The sequence below is a fragment of the Pseudophryne corroboree genome, chromosome 2 (genome assembly GCF_028390025.1).
Source record: "Pseudophryne corroboree isolate aPseCor3 chromosome 2, aPseCor3.hap2, whole genome shotgun sequence".
Classification (NCBI taxonomy): Eukaryota; Metazoa; Chordata; class Amphibia; order Anura; family Myobatrachidae; genus Pseudophryne; species Pseudophryne corroboree.
In genome coordinates, this window is record NC_086445.1 from 900,604,924 (window position 1) to 900,624,177 (window position 19,254).

At 43.5% G+C, this 19,254-nt stretch overlaps 1 protein-coding gene across 1 annotated transcript in view; it reads right to left on the bottom strand.

Annotated features, from left to right (window-relative positions):
- Positions 1-407: 407 nt before the first annotated feature.
- NLK (nemo like kinase) overlaps positions 408-19,254 on the bottom strand; it is a 253,763-nt gene continuing 234,916 nt past the window's right edge. The window contains exons 8-11 of the mRNA XM_063956046.1: positions 15,898-15,984; positions 14,211-14,409; positions 12,408-12,501; positions 408-2,255 (exon numbers count right to left, since the gene is read on the bottom strand). Coding sequence (XP_063812116.1) covers positions 2,201-2,255; positions 12,408-12,501; positions 14,211-14,409; positions 15,898-15,984 — 435 coding nt within the window. The 3' untranslated portion in view covers positions 408-2,200. The remainder of the gene's footprint in view (positions 2,256-12,407; positions 12,502-14,210; positions 14,410-15,897; positions 15,985-19,254) is intronic.

Consider the following 19,254-nt stretch of genomic DNA (forward strand, 5'->3'; position numbering starts at 1 on the left):
AATGGAAATCATCAATTCCAATGACCTATACCTACTTGGGGTCATGTGCATCTGGGGTAATACAGTCTCTATTGGATCTATTGCGTTTCCATGTGCTGGTTACCACTTGATGACAAATGCATTTTCCCAACTGGCTATTGCAGAGTTTCACAAACTCCACCATTACAGTCCCGGTTTTAAGGATTTCCATGCATTAGTCCAGATGGGTAAATCACATTGACTAATGTACTTATTAAGTACACCTGTGCTTAATTATGGACCCTTAAAACCTGGACTGTAATGGCTGAGTTTGGGAAACCCTGGGCTATTGGCTGCTACACGTTACAGTACGTTGCGTTACTTGCGGAATTATAAACAAAAGTATTTATGTTTCATGAGTAAAGAATGAATGACTTAGTACAATAGTGTATTTTGTAAGAAACTGCATTTTTTAATGAAAAAAAGAAAAAGAAAAAACAAAACTTTTTTTTATTGTCACATTTAATGTATTCACCACTTTACTTCAAATCTACATTTTACAAAGTGTCCATCAAGGGCCTCATATGACCAAACTCTTAAGATAAAGCCTTTTATTTCTCCAGATCTATTTTGAGTAAGGTTTGTTTGATGTAAAACTTGGCTTTCTCAAGACACCCTTGTTGAAATGCATCTGTTGGAATCTGACTCAGGAGCCACTTTAGAAAGTAAAAACCAAAAGTAGAATGATACCATCCCATCTCCTAAGTTTAGAATTCCATTACACAGTCTTTCACAGCAAAGGTTACTTCATTGAAGTTAAACTTCCCAAAAGCTTAATTTTTTGTAGTCTTCTCCTATTACAATCCAGCTCACTCATGAATAAAACTATTATTCTAAAAGATAAATTACATGAAACTGAACAATTAATAATTCATTACAAATACCTTTGTCTTCCCATGAAACGAGGATTCCTGAATACATACAAGGTTAATCCATTAAAATGCCTTGATATAGGTGAAAAGCAATCTTCAGTTTTATTGTATTGTAATGTTTACATATAAAAATTGGAAGGAACATTCAAGTTTCAAAGTCTGCACACTGAACCTAAAAATAATAATTGGAGTGAAACAAGCTGAGCTGTAAACTCCAGGAGGTAGAGGCCATCAGTTTGTATGTACATATACACAGAATATTCAGTGTTCTTAAAGAAAGAAAAAATGTTCTACGGTGACATTTCAACACTTTCACAGCTGTTCTCACCTAAGTACACAGGTTAAAGATATTCCTACTACTTTCAGCGTTATTTATTTTTTTTGTCTTTCCTCATGTTTGAGCCGTCCAGTGCAAAAAGGGGAGGGGTGGGGCCACAAAAAAAAACAATTATTCATAGCTAAAATGTGCCAGTAAGCGCACCTTTGTACAGCAGGACTTGAAAAGAACCTTTACAAATGAGCCCGTCAATGGAATTATGTACATAGATGAGTGATGAAGCATGCCCAGGACTGACAAGGTAAGAAAGAAAGGAAGTCTAAGAAAAATAGATTAAATATATATTTTTTATATATTTATATTGGGAAGGAAAGCAAAAGTTCCGTTCCCTCTAGTCACAGATGCACTCATTCTAACCACAAACCTTCTGTCTTACTATATCACAATAGCACAATGCTCTCCTTTAGCACAGTGCCTTTAAGATGTCATCATGTGTCCGAGTCTGATCACTAGATGACATCACCATCATCCTGTGGTCTGTTCCTCTTCTTAAGTTCTTCATGATTGGTCTCCAGACAGACAATGTTTGTATTCCTCCCAGTTTGCTTGTATCAACACAAAAATAGGGTTTCAGGAATGGCTCAGTATAAAAAAAAAAAATGCTTTGCACATCTCTCATTAGGAATAAATAAAATACTTAAAAACTTAAAACCGACCTCTACAAAATAAAAATCATTATGCAAAATTTGGTGCAATAGTCAATTTGTTCTGAGCCTTAAAACTTCTTAGAATTCATAAAAATATGCAATTCTGGGTTAAATTAGTTCAAAATACAACCACTGACTTATTGGACTGAAAGTCATCACTAGTACACCATTTTCTCTTAAATATAATATAGATTTTACATTTAGTGGTTGATAAGTTAAATCTTAATTAAGAAAATGACAGTACAAGCATGATCAAAATTTCAGAATTGCAAATCCCAGACTCCAGTGGAAAGCTACAGGACACCTTCAGTAGTAAGTCTTCCAAACTATTCCCAAACCAGTGGAGACGGAGGCATCTCAGATGGCTGAGCAACAGTGGAACTGCAGGTATATAAAAGAAAAAAAAGATTAATAACAGTAAATACATATTTAAAATTAGTCAAACTTTTGCCATTTCAACAGAAAATACAGGACTCAACAATGAGGTTTTACAAAAGGAAACATTCTCATGTACATCTTCTGTAAAGGCTTCTGCAGGAACAGTGGCTAAAAACGTCAGGTATTTGGTAGGAGTACTTTGAAAACAGATCATACATACTATAACAGACATGGATATAAACACATTTCACATATAGTGTAGACCCATCAGAGCAGAATCACCTTGCTGTGGCTAGTTGCTTACCATATGCTTGCGAATGTATGTAACAGCTATCTCTGCATTTCTGTTATTATGTAGGTTGTATGTCACTTTTGCTGGCCTACTCAGTGTGCTGGGGAAATTTGTTTGTTCTTTCTTGTCTAGATTGATACCTTAGTTGTATGCACCTGTGATGGACCTATAAATTGACTATAATTGATTTAAGCAACTACCATTCTGTGTATCACATTTTACTATGTTTATCAACAGCAAAATACGTTTCATACTGCACATACACAGAAAATCCCTTTATTTGCTTTGCCAACGTAGACTCATTTTCACCCTACAACTACCTGTGTGAAAACAACTAGAAAGGTAAGTGTATATGTGGCCCAAGTACAGTAAAAAGCATCACATGCTAAGTACAGATGTGTCCTCATACATCTAGCCTCAATACCTCATGCAGCGAGAGATACCTGGTGTGAGTAAGCTGCCAGGCACCGTGCTAAAGTCGGGCGTCTTTTTTGTTGTTAATCCATCTTATTCGCAACGCAATGTGACTAGTATGCACAATGAGTCTGTGCGGATTAATTAGATATATAACACTTGTATATTGTGAGTGACCGAGTCTGTATATGGAGCAGAACAGAACTTATATTGGAAAAAAGCTGCGGCTCCTACATTGTAGCACTTCGTGTACAGATGCAGAGACTCAGTGGCACACAAGTGATATATAGCAAATGAATTAAAAAGTAGTAAAAAAAAAGTGATGGCCAACTCTAGAAGATTCTCACGCAACTTTGCGTGTCAAGAGGGACTGTTTAGCATCACTGCAGCTATATGTATGACGACACATTATATATATATATATATATATATAAATATATATATATATATATATATATATATATATATAATAAGAATTTACTTACCGATAATTCTATTTCTCATAGTCCGTAGTGGATGCTGGGGACTCCGAAAGGACCATGGGGAATAGCGGCTCCGCAGGAGACTGGGCACAAAGTAAAAGCTTTAGGACTAGCTGGTGTGCACTGGCTCCTCCCCCCATGACCCTTCTCCAAGCCTCAGTTAGGATACTGTGCCCGGACGAGCGTACACAATAAGGAAGGATTTTGAATCCCGGGTAAGACTCATTACCAGCCACACCAATCACACCGTACAACTTGTGATCTGAACCCAGTTAACAGCATGATAACAGAAGGAGCCTCTGAAAAGATGGCTCACAACAACAATAACCCGATTTTTGTAACAATAACTATGTACAAGTAATGCAGACAATCCGCACTTGGGATGGGCGCCCAGCATCCACTACGGACTATGAGAAATAGAATTATCGGTAAGTAAATTCTTATTTTCTCTAACATCCTAGTGGATGCTGGGGACTCCGAAAGGACCATGGGGATTATACCAAAGCTCCCAAACGGGCGGGAGAGTGCGGATGACTCTGCAGCACCGAATGAGAGAACTCCAGGTCCTCCTCAGCCAGGGTATCAAATTTGTAGAATTTAGCAAACGTGTTTGCCCCTGACCAAGTAGCTGCTCGGCAAAGTTGTAAAGCCGAGACCCCTCGGGCAGCCGCCCAAGATGAGCCCACTTTCCGTGTGGAATGGGCTTTTACAGATTTTGGCTGTGGCAGGCCTGCCACAGAATGTGCAAGCTGAATTGTACTGCAAATCCAACGAGCAATCGTCTGCTTAGAAGCAGGAGCACCCAGCTTGTTGGGTGCATACAGGATAAACAGCGAGTCAGATTTTCTGACTCCAGCCGTCCTGGAAACATATATTTTCAGGACCCTGACTACGTCCAGCAACTTGGAATCCTCCAAGTCCCTAGTAGCCGCAGGCACCACAATAGGTTGGTTTAAGTGAAATGCTGAAAACACCTTAGGGAGAAATTGAGGACGAGTCCTCAATTCCGCCCTGTCCGAATGGAAAATCAGATAAGGGCTTTTACAGGATAAAGCCGCCAATTCTGACACGCGCCTGGCCCAGGCCAGGGCCAACAGCATGACCACTTTCCATGTGAGATATTTTAACTCCACAGATTTAAGTGGTTCAACCCAATGTGACTTTTGGAATCCAAAAAAAAAAAAAAAAAACTACATTGAGATCCCAAGTGCCACTGGAGGCACAAAAGGAGGCTGTATATGCAGTACCCCTTTTACAAACGTCTGAACTTCAGGGACTGAAGCTAGTTCTTTTTGGAAGAAAATTGACAGGGCCGAAATTTGAACCTTAATGGACCCCAATTTCAGGCCCATAGACACTCCTGTTTGCAGGAAATGTAGGAATCGACCCAGTCGAATTTCCACCGTCGGGCCTTACTGGCCTCGCACCACGCAACATATTTTCGCCAATTGCGGTGATAATGTTTTTGCGGTTACATCCTTCCTGGCTTTGATCCGGATAGGGATGACTTCATCCGGAATGCCCTTTTTCCTTCAGGATCCGGCGTTCAACCGCCATGCCGTCAAACGCAGCCGCGGTAAGTCTTGGAACAGACAGGGTCCTTGCTGGAGCAGGTCCCTTCTTAGAGGTAGAGGCCACGGATCCTCCGTGAGCATCTCTTGAAGTTCCGGTTACCAAGTCCTTCTTGGCCAATCCGGAGCCACGAATATAGTGCTTACTCCTCACCATCTTATCAATCTCAGTACCTTGGGTATGAGAGGCAGAGGAGGAAACACATACCCTGACTGGTACACCCACGGTGTTACCAGAGCGTCTACAGCTATTGCCTGAGGGTCCCTGGACCTGGCGCAATACCTGTCGAGTTTTTCCCAACGGTTTATAATCCTGTGGAAGACTTCTGGGTGAAGTCCCCACTCTCCCCGGGTGGAGGTCGTGCTGAGGAAGTCTGCTTCCCAGTTGTCCACTCCCGGAATGAATACTGCTGACAGTGCTATCCCATGAGTTTCCGCCCAGCGAAGAATCCTTGCAGCTTCTGTCATTGCCCTTCTGCTTCTTGTGCCACCCTGTCTGTTTACGTGGGTGACTGCCGTGATGTTGTCCGACTGGATCAACACCGGCTGTCCTTGAAGCAAAGGTCTTGCTAAGCTTAGAGCATTGTAAATGTCCCTTAGCTTCAGGATATTTATGTGAAGTGATGTCTCCAGGCTTGACCATAAGTCCTGGATATTCCTTCCCTGTGTGACTGCTCCCCAGCCTCGCAGGCTGGCATCCGTGGTTACCAGGACCCCGTCCTGAATGCCGAATCTGCGGCCCTCTAGAAGATGAGCACTCTGCAACCACCACAGGAGGGACACCCTTGTCCTTGGTGACAGGGTTATCCGCTGATGCATCTGAAGATGCGACCCGGACCATTTGTCCAGCAGGTCCCACTGGAAAGTTCTTGCGTGGAATCTGCCAAATGGGATTGCTTCGTAGGAAGCCCCCATTTTACCCAGAACCCTTGTGCATTGATGCACTGAGACTTGGCTCGGTTTGAGGAGGTTCCTGACTAGCTCGGATAACTCCCTGGCTTTCTCCTCCGGGAGAAACACCTTTTTCTGGACTGTGTCCAGGATCATCCCTAGGAACAGAAGACACGTCGACGGAACCAGCTGCGATTTTGGAATATTGAGAATCCAATCGTGCTGCCGCAACACTATCTGAGATAGTGCTACACCGACCTCCAACTGTTCCCTGGATCTTACCCTTATCAGGGAATCGTCCAAGTAAGGGATAACTAAAATTCCCTTCCTTCGAAGGAACATCATCATTTCGGCCATTACCTTGGTAAAGACCCGGGGTGCCGTGGACCATCCCTACGGCAGCGTCTGAACTGATAGTGACAGTTCTGTACCATAAACCTGAGGTACCCTTGGTGAGAAGGGTAAATTTTGACATGAAGGTAAGCATCCTTGATGTCCCGAGACATCATGTAGTCCCCTTCTTCCAGGTTCGCAATCACTGCTCTGAGTGACTCAATCTTGAATTTGAACCTCTGTATGTAAGTGTTCAAAGATTTTAGAATCGGTCTCACCGAGCCGTCTGGCTTCGGTACCACAATAGTGTGGAATAATACCCCGTTCCCTGTTGCAGGAGGGGTACCTTGATTATCACCTGCTGGGAATACAGCTTGTGAATGGCTTCCAAAACTGCCTCCCTGTCCGAGGGAGACGTCGGTAAAGTCGACTTTTGGAAACGGCGAGGGGGAGACGTCTCGAATTCCAATATGTACCCCTGAGATATTACCTGAAGGATCCAGGGGTCTACTTGCGAGTGAGCCCACTGCGCACTGAAATTCATTGAGAACGGGCCCCCACCGTGCCTAAGCTTGTAAAGCCCTAGCGTCATACTGAGGGCTTGGCAGAGGCTGGAAAGGGTTTCTGTTCCTGGGAACTGGCTGATCTCTGCAGCCTTTTTCCTCTCCCTCTGTCACGAGCAGAAAAGAGGAACCTTTTGTCCGCTTGCCAACAAAGGACTGCGCCTGATAATACGGCGTCTTATTTTGAGAGGCGACCTGGGGTACAAACGTGGATTTCCCAGCTGTTGCCGTGGCCACCAGGTCTAAAAGACCGACCCCAAATGTCCCCTTTCAAAGGCAATACTTCCAAATGACGTTTGGAATCCGCATCACCTGACCATTTTACTGGTAGAATTGGACAACGCACTTATACTTGATGCCAGTCGGCAATTATTCCGCTGTGCATCATGCATATATAGAAATGCATCTTTTAAATGCTCTATAGGCAATAATATACTATCCTTATCTAGGATATAAATATTTCCAGTCAGGGAATCCGACCATGCCAACCCAGCACTGCACCTCCAGGCTGAGGCGATAGCTGGTCGCAGTATAACACCAGTATGTGTGTAAATACCTTTTTTTGGATACCCTCCTGCTTTCTATCAGCAGGATCCTTAAGGGCGGCCATCTCATGAGAGGGTAGAGCCCTTGTTCTTACAAGCGTGTGAGCGCCTTATCCCCCCTAGGGGGTGTTTCCCAATGCATCCTAACCTCTGGCGGGAAAGGGTATGCAGCCAATACTTTTTAAGAAATTATTAATTGTTATCGGGGGGAAACCCACGCATCATCACACATTTTATTTCTCAGATTCAGGAAAACTACAGGTAGTTTTTCCCTCACCGAACATAATACCCCTTTTTTGGTGGTACTCGTATTATCAGAAATGTATAAAACATTTTCCATTGTCTCAATCATGTAACGTGTGGCCCTACTGGAAATCACGGTTGTCTCTTCACCGTCGACACAGGAGTCAGTATCCGTGTCGGCGTCTGTATCTGCCATCTGCCTGACGGCCTATGAGACGTCTGGACAGGCACAAGCTGAGTAGCCGGCTGTCTCATGTCAACCACTGTTTTTTTATATAGAGCGGACACTGTCACGTAATTTTCAACAGTACATCCACTCAGGTGTCGACCCCCTAGGGGGTGACATCACTGTTACAGACACTCTGCTCCGCCTCCACATCATTTTCCTCCTCATACATGTCGACACACACGTACCGACACCCAGCACACACACAGGGAATGCTCTGATAGAGGACAGGACCCACTTAGCCCTTTGGGGAGACAGAGGGAGAGTTTGCCAGCACACACCAGAGCGCTATATATGTATAGGGACAACCTTACAATAAGTGTCTATCCCTTATAGCTGCTTATATCTGTTATTTTGCCAAATAAGTGCCCCCCTCTCTTTTTTACCCTGTTTCTGTAGTTGCAGGATGCAGGGGAAATTCTGGGAGCCTTCCTACCAGCGGAGCTGTGTGGGAAAAATGGCGCTGTGTGCTGAGGAGATAGGCCCCGCCCCCTTCACGGCGGGCTCATCTCCCGCTTTTTACTGGAAAACTGGCAGGGGTTAAATACATCCATATAGCCCAGGAGCTATATGTGATGTATTTTTCGCCAACTAAGGTAAATTCATTGCTTCCCAGGACGCCCCCCCCCCCCCAGCGTCCTGCACCCTCAGTGACCGGAGTGTGAAGTGTGCTGAGAGCAATGGCGCACAGCTGCAGTGCTGTGCGCTACCTTATGAAGACAGGAAAGTCTTCTGCCGCCGATTTATGGACCTCTTCTTGCTTCAGCATCTGTAAGGGGGCCGGCGGCGCGGCTCCGGGACCCATCCATGGCTGGGCCTGTGATCGTCCCTCTGGAGCTAATGTCCAGTAGCCTAAGAAACCCAATCCACTCTGCACGCAGGTGAGTTCGTTTCTCTCCCCTAAGTCCCTCGATGCAGTGAGCCTGTTGCCAGCAGGTCTCACCGAAAATAAAAAACCTATTTAAACTTTTACTCTAAGCAGCTCAGGAGAGCCACCTAGATTGCACCCTTCTCGTTCGGGCACAAAATCTAACTGAGGCTTGGAGGAGGGTCATGGGGGGAGGAGCCAGTGCACACCAGCTAGTCCTAAAGCTTTTACTTTGTGCCCAGTCTCCTGCGGAGCCGCTATTCCCCATGGTCCTTTCGGAGTCCCCAGCATCCACTAGGACGTTAGAGATATATATATATATATATATATATATATATATATATATAAATAACGACACATCTGTAGCGGACACGTGCCAATTTGGAGGCAGTTTACTTTGATGGTGCTCAGTACCTGGTGAAAGCTGTGAATGGATGATTATGAATGGGGGTAGTATAGAAGATCTACAGTAATTAGACAGTTAAGTTGACCCCGTATGGGGTCAGCATGCATTAGGTTGACAGCTTCAAAAGGTCTACATGGAAAAGGTAAACAAAAAAAGGTTGACAGAGTCGAAAGTTCAATTTGGAAAACAAACGGTGACAATTTTTTTGTGGGTCATTTTGTATGTTTCATCATCTCTGACCACAATCAGTGTAAAGGTGTACCCTCGTGGTCTCGCTACGCTCGCACAGGTTACTATTCCCAATCGTAGTCCACGTGGATCAAGCAAAAGTTGAAAAGTATGTGAAAAACCCTAAAAAAACAAAAACTTGTGCCGCCCATTGTCATGTCAACCTTATGCACTCGCTACCCCGTTACCTTGTGATTTAATGCATGTCAACCATTTGGTATTGACCTATTAACTGTCTATCTAGACACTATGGGCCGGATGTAATAAAGTCCGAGTTGGCCGGAGGTGCGGGTTCACGTGTGAACGCGGACATTTTTTTCAGCGCCACTCATGTAATAAAGCAAAACCATGCCTTGCAAATGATTGACGTTTAAAAAAAAATGTCAGAGTTCAGCCGAAAACCTGCACCTCTGGCCAACTCGGACTTCATTACTAGCCCCATCTATATTTTGGAACACATTATAAAGATAGTGAATTGGTTGAATGTTTCTATACCACTCCTAATTAGCCACATTTTGTAGTAAAAGCATTGAGGCAAACTATATGAAGTATTACAGTAAAATGAGTGAATCAGTTCTCGTTAATAAAAGGACTGGTTGGGGCGGGCAACGACACATTTTACCTTAAGGGGTATATTCAATAAGAGTCGGGTCCATTCCGACATGCAGTTGTCGGAATGGAACCGACAACCCCTATTCAAAGGAGCCGCCAAATCAGACTGTCTTATTTGGCCACTCCTGTCATTGCCTGCTGCTGCTGTCATCGGCACCTGGGGAAAGAGCTGTCTGCGGCGTCGGGAGGACATTAGCGGCGCCGTTAGGAGGTGGCGACAGCCCGCCGGGGGGGAGTGACGGAGAGCCAGCCGGGAGGAGGTGCAGGCAGCCCGTGGTGACAGCCCGCCGGGGGAGGGGGGGTGTTGTTAGCGCAGCACACCGGAGGGAAGTGTAGGCAGCCAGGCTGGAAACTGAGCAGACGAGCAGACGGGGGAGGAGAGGAGGAGACGGGGGAGCTGCGGCTGCAGCAGCGGAGGCTCACGGCTGCGTCCACCCGGCTCCATCCAGCGGGACCTCGCTTGCTCCCCGCTGCTCCCCCGTCTCCTGCTCTCTGCTCACTTATCTCAATCTGACTTTTTTTAAAGTCGGATTGAGATTGTCGGAAACGGGGCTAAAACCTGTCGGGTTTGGCCCCGCTTCCGACAATGCACGCTGATTGGCGGCTGAAGCCGCGTCATTCCGACAAGTCGGGTTTCCCGACTTGTCGGAATAAATGGGCCCGTAATGAATAGGTCGGAACCCCTTCCGACCTAAAACTGTCGGAAGCTGCCGTCTTTCCAACAAGACGGCAGCTTCCGACAGTTATTGAATATACCCCTAAGGGTTAGACACAAATGACACCAAAACTCAGCATACATCCCTTATTTAGCAATAGCAGCCAGTATTTCACATTTCTATCATAATACTATATATTCTATAATTATTGGGCAGCACAGAAGGTGTAATGGTTAGCATTACTACCTCACGGCACTGAGGTCATGGGTTTGACTTTTATGGTCCTGTGTGGACTTTGTATATTCTCCCCGTGCTTGTGTGAGTTTCCTCCCACAGCCAAAACTATACTGTTAGATTAATTGGCTCCCAACAAAATGAACCTTAGCGTGAATGTGTGTGCATGTACACGTGGCAGGGAATATAGACTGTAAGTTCCACTAGAGCAAGTACTGATGTGAGTGTCCAAATATTCTCTGTAAAACGCTGCAGAAAATGTGTGCGCTATATAAATAACTGGTAATAAATAAAATAAATATGGATCTAAATAGTACGTCTGAAATAACTTAGGGTTTGTTTTTAACTAAAGATATCTATAATGTTTTTCTTTTACACCTCTCCTGCAAGTTGCCATGTTAGGAGAGAGAGGCTTCACTAACAAAGTAGCAACCGGGCACTGAATGGATTGGTCGACTCAAACACAGGTGCACAGCCAGTGGCATCAGTACAATTTATGAATGCACTCTTTTCCTATTGAATTGCATCAGATTCCATCACTGACTTAAATATGGGGGATAAGCGTCAGAGTAAAGCAGTACTAAACCCTACAATTGACATATTAGAATGCATTAAACAATACCCATTCATAAAACGCATATTTCTCAAGCTTCTACCAAGTTATATTACTGCTGTACTTTGAAAAAACCCTTCTCTATAAGAATATATTATTTTGAGTAACATGAATAAGGGCTGCCACATTCCTTCCTGAGTTATACAGAGATCTGGAGCAGAATTCAATTAGCCCCATTAATTTAACAGGGCGAAAATGGGTAGTACCCTTGGCTTTTAACGTCAGGGGCTATTCAATTACAGCCCCTTTTTTTACCCGAGACACTTTTTAACGCCCCTTAAATTACCATGTTAAGAGTCATTGACACATAGAATCCGTGATAAGTTTGCGGACCTATGCGTCTACAGGGTCACAGCACACTGACCTCCCCCCCCTGCCCCTGGTGATACCTGTAGTGGTTTCTTATTTACTGTAGATTTTATTTTATTTTTTGCATCGCCTATAAGGTTTTTTGCTTTTTTTTACTTTACACATGTACATTAGCAAACTTCGTCCCTCCCTATAAGCAGACGGATTTGATCTAGAACCACTGCATGACACGTCCCCTGAGGCACACCATTGCGTAGACATCGTTAAGTTTGTTTAATAGCAGGAACCCAGGGATGAGACGCCCACCAAAGTATTCTAATTGGGAAGGGAAAGGGTGCCCTAAAATACAGATTTAAAGTAGAAAACCCTTTTAACTGTAACTTGTTATATGGGGTTCACAACAGGACATTTACATCAACCTTGTATTTGTTACCACCATCTCTATTAAAACATAATATATAAAAAGCACTACATGTATAGTGTTTCTCTGCAGTTTAAGGAGGGTGATCATCCATTAATAGACAAATGTCCTTCTGCAGATAGTGGTTTTATGGCATTATATGGTCCACTGATTGTTGGATACTTGTGGTGGCAGAGCTAACTTTTGGGTTAAAACTCGTCACACGGAAAGACGGAGATCCCCTGATCTAGTCCACACAATACACTTACCTTATAAAGCTTTTAAAGGCAGCAGATTGAGGGTTGATGCAGAGCGGCACTCTGTTTCCTTTCTGCTGTTCCAAAATGAACTGATGGATGATTTCTAACACAGGACAAAGACAAATGGTAAAAGTGCATTAGCATCTCCTTCCCACTATATCAAACTACAATGATGTATTCCCAGGAAACAGCCATGCTCTTTTGCTGTACCCACATAGGATTATTGCATATAAGGTTTGTGGTGACAAACTCAGTGGGCACTTTTGTTAGGTACAAATCTCATATATTGGGTAGGTGGCCCCATTTGACCCCAAAACAACCTGAATTATTTTTTGAAACAAGCCGCTAGAACAACTCCATGCTGGCATCACACAGTTTCTGCAGATTTGTTGGCTGCACAATTATGCCGGGAGTATCCAATACAACCACATCCCAAAGGTGCTCTGGTGACTGTGGCGGCTGCTGGAGTACAGGGTTCATGGAAACAGCTTAAGATGACTTGTTCTTTGTGAGACGGCTATTTGAAGATGGGTAGACTGTGGCCATAAGGGTGCATATGGTCAGCGACAACACTCCGGAAGGCTGTGAACTGTAGAAACTATTGTGAGTGAAAATCCCAGGAGATCAGCAGCTACTTAGATAATCAAACCCAATCTACAGTAGTACCAATCATCATTCCATGGTCTAAAGGACCTGATTTTGAGTGGAACACAGACCTGATGGTTTACATACTACTCTGATGGCGGATAGACTGTGCAGGATCACTGTGTTGTCGCTCACAGTGCCCTCAAACTGCAGCAGCTGCTTGGGGAAGGGGGTGGGGGGCGACGGGGGCAGTTGTAAATGTGAGAGTATGTCGCCTCTTCCGAAGCAGATTTCCTGCCCCCAGCAGAGGAGTTCTGGCGGCCATTCTGAATAAGCTGCGGCTCAATCATCCTCAATCATGGACGCTGCGTCTGTGGACTCAGATGAGCGATGTTGGCTTTTCTTCACATGCCTCCGTAGCATTAGAATTGCTGATAACTACGTCCTTCTCTGAATAACTCCCTAAGTCACTTACATCACATTCATTCTTCTTTCTGGTCTCCAGTCTGTATAACCCAATTTATTGACCATGTTTACATGCTTTTATGCACTGAGTTACTATATATATATATATATATATATATATATATATATATATATCGGTGTAATGCTTAGTTAGTATATGTTCACGATCACGACGGTCAGGATCCCGGCAGCCGAAATACCGACAGCTATCAGAACCCCCAATGCTGGAATCCCAACCAGATCAGCATCCCGACACAGGGATACCGAAGGGAAGTAAAGCCGGAGAGGGTTAGGATTTGATGGGGGGAGGAGAGGTGGGGTGTTAGGCTGCTAGGAGGGGGGATAAGGTTAAGCACCACCAGGGGAGTTGTTAGGTTTAGGCACTAAGGGGGAGGGTTGGAGTGCAGAAAGGGGGTTGGGGTGGGGGGTTGGGTTTAGGCACTAAGGGGGAGGTTGGGGTTAAGCTGCGCTAGGGGGGGGGGGGGGGAGGCTAGAGTTAGGCTGCGTTAAGGAAGGGTTAGGGTGGGTAGGGAGTGTACTTACCTCACCCCTGTCGGGATTGGGAACAGCGAGATGCCAGCGTTGGTATTGTGACCGCCGGCATCCCGTCCATCGGGATCAGATGCCGATCCTGCTTAGTTAAGAGCAAAAAGCCCATTCACTATGCGACATATGGCGGTACCCTGGCTAAGGTGTAAATGTTTTTATACTGTACTATTGTTCTCACTTTATTTGTGAAAGAGCCCAGGAGGCACTACTCACCTTTCACCTGCCGTACAGAACTAAGGTTCTTCTCAAAAGTGTCATCAAATTTTGGATTTGTGATGGGCTCAAAATCACTAGTGTAGACCCTGCCTGTAGATGTGGAAAAACAGCATTTGCACATGCAGGTGTGGTATCGCAGGCGACCTTCATCCAGGTAAGGGTGAGCCAAGGCATCTTTAGCAGATATCCGTTTCGACTGCAATACAGCAAAACACAATTTTACTATTATTGTATATTTAGATAGTGCCACCAATTCGAGAACACTACACAGAGTATATTTGTCACTCACATCAGTCCCTGCCCCACTGGCGTTACAGCCTAAAATTCCATACACATACACTACAGTAAGTTTTTATTCGTCAGCCAGTATACGCTTTCTAGTATGTTTCTGGAGTGTTGGAAGAAACAGAAGTATCTGCAGAAAACCCACGCAAACCAAGGAGAACATAAAAATTCTGCAGAGACCGGGCCTGGTCGGGAATGTAACTCACTACCTTAGTGCTGTGAAACCATTCTAATCACTGTGCTGCCAAATAACCTCTTGTTGTATGTACTTGTGGTATTTCTGCTGTTAACACTATGATGTTGTGCTAGCTCTCTTTTATACAGTGTTAATCTGCTTGTCAAGTCAGAAAAGCAATATTACATTAGACAGCTTGTGATACGTTACATCTTTACTTTCTTTAACAGCTTATAATGGAAAGTAGCTGTACACACCACAAGGGGGAGCTAAATGCATAACAATCTAGCACTACGGAGGGTTTGCATTAGAACAGACAGTTTGACACCTTTCAATAGAAAGGGTCAGCATTACTATCAGACTTTAGCTTCTTAAAGGGATATCAGAAGATAGCTGGAGTTCTATACATGAGGGAATTATGTCACACTATAGACATATTCACCACCTTGTACATTAACAAAGGCTTAAACCCGTTCAGTGAATGAACAGTTACAATAATCCTCTTGTTTAAGGGGACGGTGTATGTATAAGATACAACATAACTACTTTGAGGCATGTCCCATTATTCTGTCTGCTTATAAAGCTTACTTTTGATTCAAAGACAGAATTTTACAAGCACAATGAAAGCTGCAGCAATGACTAGTGAATACGTACACACAAGCCAACACAAGCCAGTAAATGAACACTGTGGCTCTTTATAAAAATTTTTTTTAAAAAGAGACTTTTTCTGATTGGCTGAGAACGTTAAAGCATGTGTTAATACATTAAACTGAAAATGTTCATTCGCTGGCTAGTGGACACATACACATTTCATACAACGTAGCGTAAGAAAGTGGTAAGAGTAAACGTGCATCTGAAACTTAATTGTGCAGGGTTACACTGTACAGCAGATATCAATGGACTGAACTTAAATCTTTATTTTGATGGCTTTGAGGGACCATCCATGACAAAATCATACTAGTTATAATACTTTTTTCAATGAACCTGGATATACTATAGAAGACAGGAGACGCTACGACGACAAAAAAGTCACCCCAGCAATAAAATAGAGTTTGCTGGCATGCTGACATTTTCATAGAAATAAAGCCATCTCATATAGAAGCTTTACATGCAAAGCACAATCATTAAAACAGATCTTTACTATGAGACTGACTGGAGCTTCTGACACAAAATAAATAAAAAGGAGTGTAAAAGAAAGCGATAAAACACAAAAATGTGACTTACTGGATCAAAGACCAACATTCTGCAAAGCAGATGAACAGCTTCATGAGTCGCCTGGCTGGACAGTGTGTACAGGACAGGAAGAGATGGCTGCAAGAAAAAACAGAAATACACCAGGGATATAACATGCCGGAATTATGCATTAAAAGTGCTGAATTGCCTCAGATCTCATGTTATGCAAGCAGACTGAAATGACCAATTTGGGTGATAGACGCATGGAGTCAGCCAGCACTGCAGTTCTGTCTGTTCAATTTAGTGTCACGTCAGCATAGTATCACAGCAAGAATCTGGTTTTAAAAGAAAACTGCCCTTGAAAAGAATGGCTGTTACTCGAGGCAATATTTATATTGCTGCAACGATCATGCTGAAAGCTGGTATAAATTCTTGTTTCGGACATTCTAGCCACAGGCATCAAAAACACCTACAGTAACGGTTACAAGTTCCATAGAGGAAAGTACAGAGATCTTCACAGCAGCAATAAATGGCTAGGCCTTGTGTTACTTGTATTGCTGGGGTCAGATTTTCAACAAGCTACAGAAGGCAAGGTGAGATGTGTGTTTTAATAGAACAAGATACCGCAAACAGATAATGACTGAACAGATGATACATATACAGTAAGCATTGGTTGTGTCCTATGGGCCTGATTGAGTGATGGACCCAATGTCAATGTTTCAAGCAGTGGAGCGATTATTTGCTACTGCGCGTGCGTCTTAAGTCGCTCTGCACATGTGCTGCAATGATTTTGTGACTTTATTCGCAAAGTGATTGCCAGGCGGGAACAGTTTAGATTGGGTAAAGGGGGGAGTGGCAACAAAAATTCAGGTGTGATGCGACTGCTTTAGGGGTGCATTTGAGGCTGCGATTCCGTACACAGTAACAGTGACTTCGGTGTCTCACATCCTGTGGCTGTGCTGCATGACCATAGGGCTACATCGGTATATTTTCACACATTCGCAGCTACTCTGGCATCAGTGTACATTTCTGAATCAGGACCTATGTTGCCAATGAGAATTAAAATCATCAATATCATTGTTATTGACACAAACTGCGCCTTAGTGACCCCATTGTGCTGCAGAAAGCACTATATTAAGACCATAATAAAAATGAAGTAACATTTACACAAGAGGAATACAAACCCTGCACGGAGAATGGCAGCACACACTACAGTAGTCATTTTATTCTGAAATGGTGCTTCTAGGACATTTAGGCAGTTATACTGCTGCCAGTAAAACTCCCATACACGTATGGGTAGTCTGCAGACTGATCAATATGTACTATTAATACAATTATTTTCCATATAACCAGCAAGGGAAGCATGGCTTTTAGCTGTCAGTACAGTTTCAGGATTGGTGATATGTACTACTAATACAATTATTTTCCATATAACCAGCAAGGGAAGCATGGCTTTTAGCCGTCAGTACAGTTTCAGGATTGGTGATATGTACTACTAATACAATTATTTTCCATATAACCAGCAAGGGAAGCATGGCTTTTAGCTGTCAGTACAGTTTCAGGATTGGTAATTTGCATGTGACAAGCAGCGATGTTGATACCTTATGTAGTTATGCTGGTATTTAGTTTTGCTTTTCAAACAAATAACACACTAAACATACTGTGCTGAAATACAGCTACTGCATTGTGTATCACAGAGTCTTTCGCCAACACAGTGCTACAAAATATACAAGGTAGAAGTCTGGGGTAAATATACACAGTGAATGCTTCCCAAAGCCTGTCTACAAATTAACAAAATAATACGGAACAATAGTAAAGGGCAGTAAAAGTTATCATTGTAATGTTATATAGGCCGTTACACAAAACAGGTTGACAGGTAGGTGTAGGGTGCATGTGTTGTCTTTGGGTACTAAATAAATTCTATAAGAAAATCACATGGGCTCTGCAACGGGAGGGAAATGTCAATGAAAGAAGAAACACTTAAGTGTTATTCTTTTAAATGGTTCTAAGATATTCTCTTCTTCCACGGTTGGTTTTATTTAATTTGCTCAACTGCGATTGCTGTGGCCATCTCTGATTATAGAAAGTAGGTTACCAGCAAAGAGGAGGATACTTTATAAAAAAAAAGCAACAAAAAAACCCAATCTAAACTTGCATTTAACAACAAGAGTGTCAAGAAAACACAAGAGCCTCAGTTTCTCCAAATCAGCACATAAAAGAGGTCAGTTAAAGTATATTGTGAAGGACAGTGTCATATTTGTTTTAGGTCTCTTCATCATGCCAGCCATACCCCAACGCTGGTAGCTGCACAGAAACAGCTATTTCGTCACTGATAGCAGATAATGCTGCTGCCTAAAGAAAAAAAAGCCACAATGCACTTTCTTCACCAGCAGCTGTAATTGTTACTTAACCACACTTGTCATTTGTTTGCGTCATGAACCCTCAAAGTGATCCGCGCAATACAAATTGTATAAATAAAGGATAATAAGTAACAGAATATAGTTTCTCTTTAAGGCAATAACTATGCTGTCCTTGCCAACTTTTTATTTTATTTTTTATCTCAGAAGGAAGTATGCAAGTGGCAGGTGTGAGAGACGAGAGGACGTGATTTTTACCATCATGGCCCCAACTCCTCACTGCATTGGGGGCTGGGCCATGATGATGCAGTTCCCTGCAACTGTGTAATCACACCCCCTGGGTGCCCGTTTCACTAGGGAAGTAAGCAGAACGCGGGAGAGTACACTGCTCTTCCGTGAGTTGGGAAAAGGCAAGTATGACCTATGTCTATTACTGTTATTATTATCACATTTTATTTATAAGGCGCCACAAGTGTTTTGCAGTGCCGTACAAAGGACAGTACAGGGAGACAAAACTTAGCATTACAGTATATAAATAACAGAAATAGAGTACAGGTAACAAGGAGCGCAACAATTCTCAAAACATAATACAGCTAAGATGTAAGTAGTGAGGGAGTGATCATCGTACTACTAGGGGCTGGTGGCCATAGATGGAGATGAGCCTTTACCAGCAGGAGAAAAAGCGGTAAAGATGGCCGCTGAGTATGAGAGAGCTGCGAGTGAAATGTGCCAAGAAGAGGGCTTAGATAACAAGAGGAAAGAGGGCCCTGCTCTGAAGATCTAACAATCTAGTGGGAAGGGTTGACAGACAGATGATACGAGGTGCAAGCAAGCGGGAGGTAGCCTGACGGCAGTATGCAAGCAAAGCTGAGATGTTCAAGGCATGAGGCAGGGGGATGGAGGAGCAGCCTCAGAGTATACACAGCGATTTACAGGAGAGGTCCACAGAAGTCTGCCTATTCTGCAACTTGAAGTCTTCCCTTTAAGGCACGGTCCTACCCATCAATAGTTTTTATTTATTTGTAAGCTCCTTCCTCAGCCTGGTTCACAG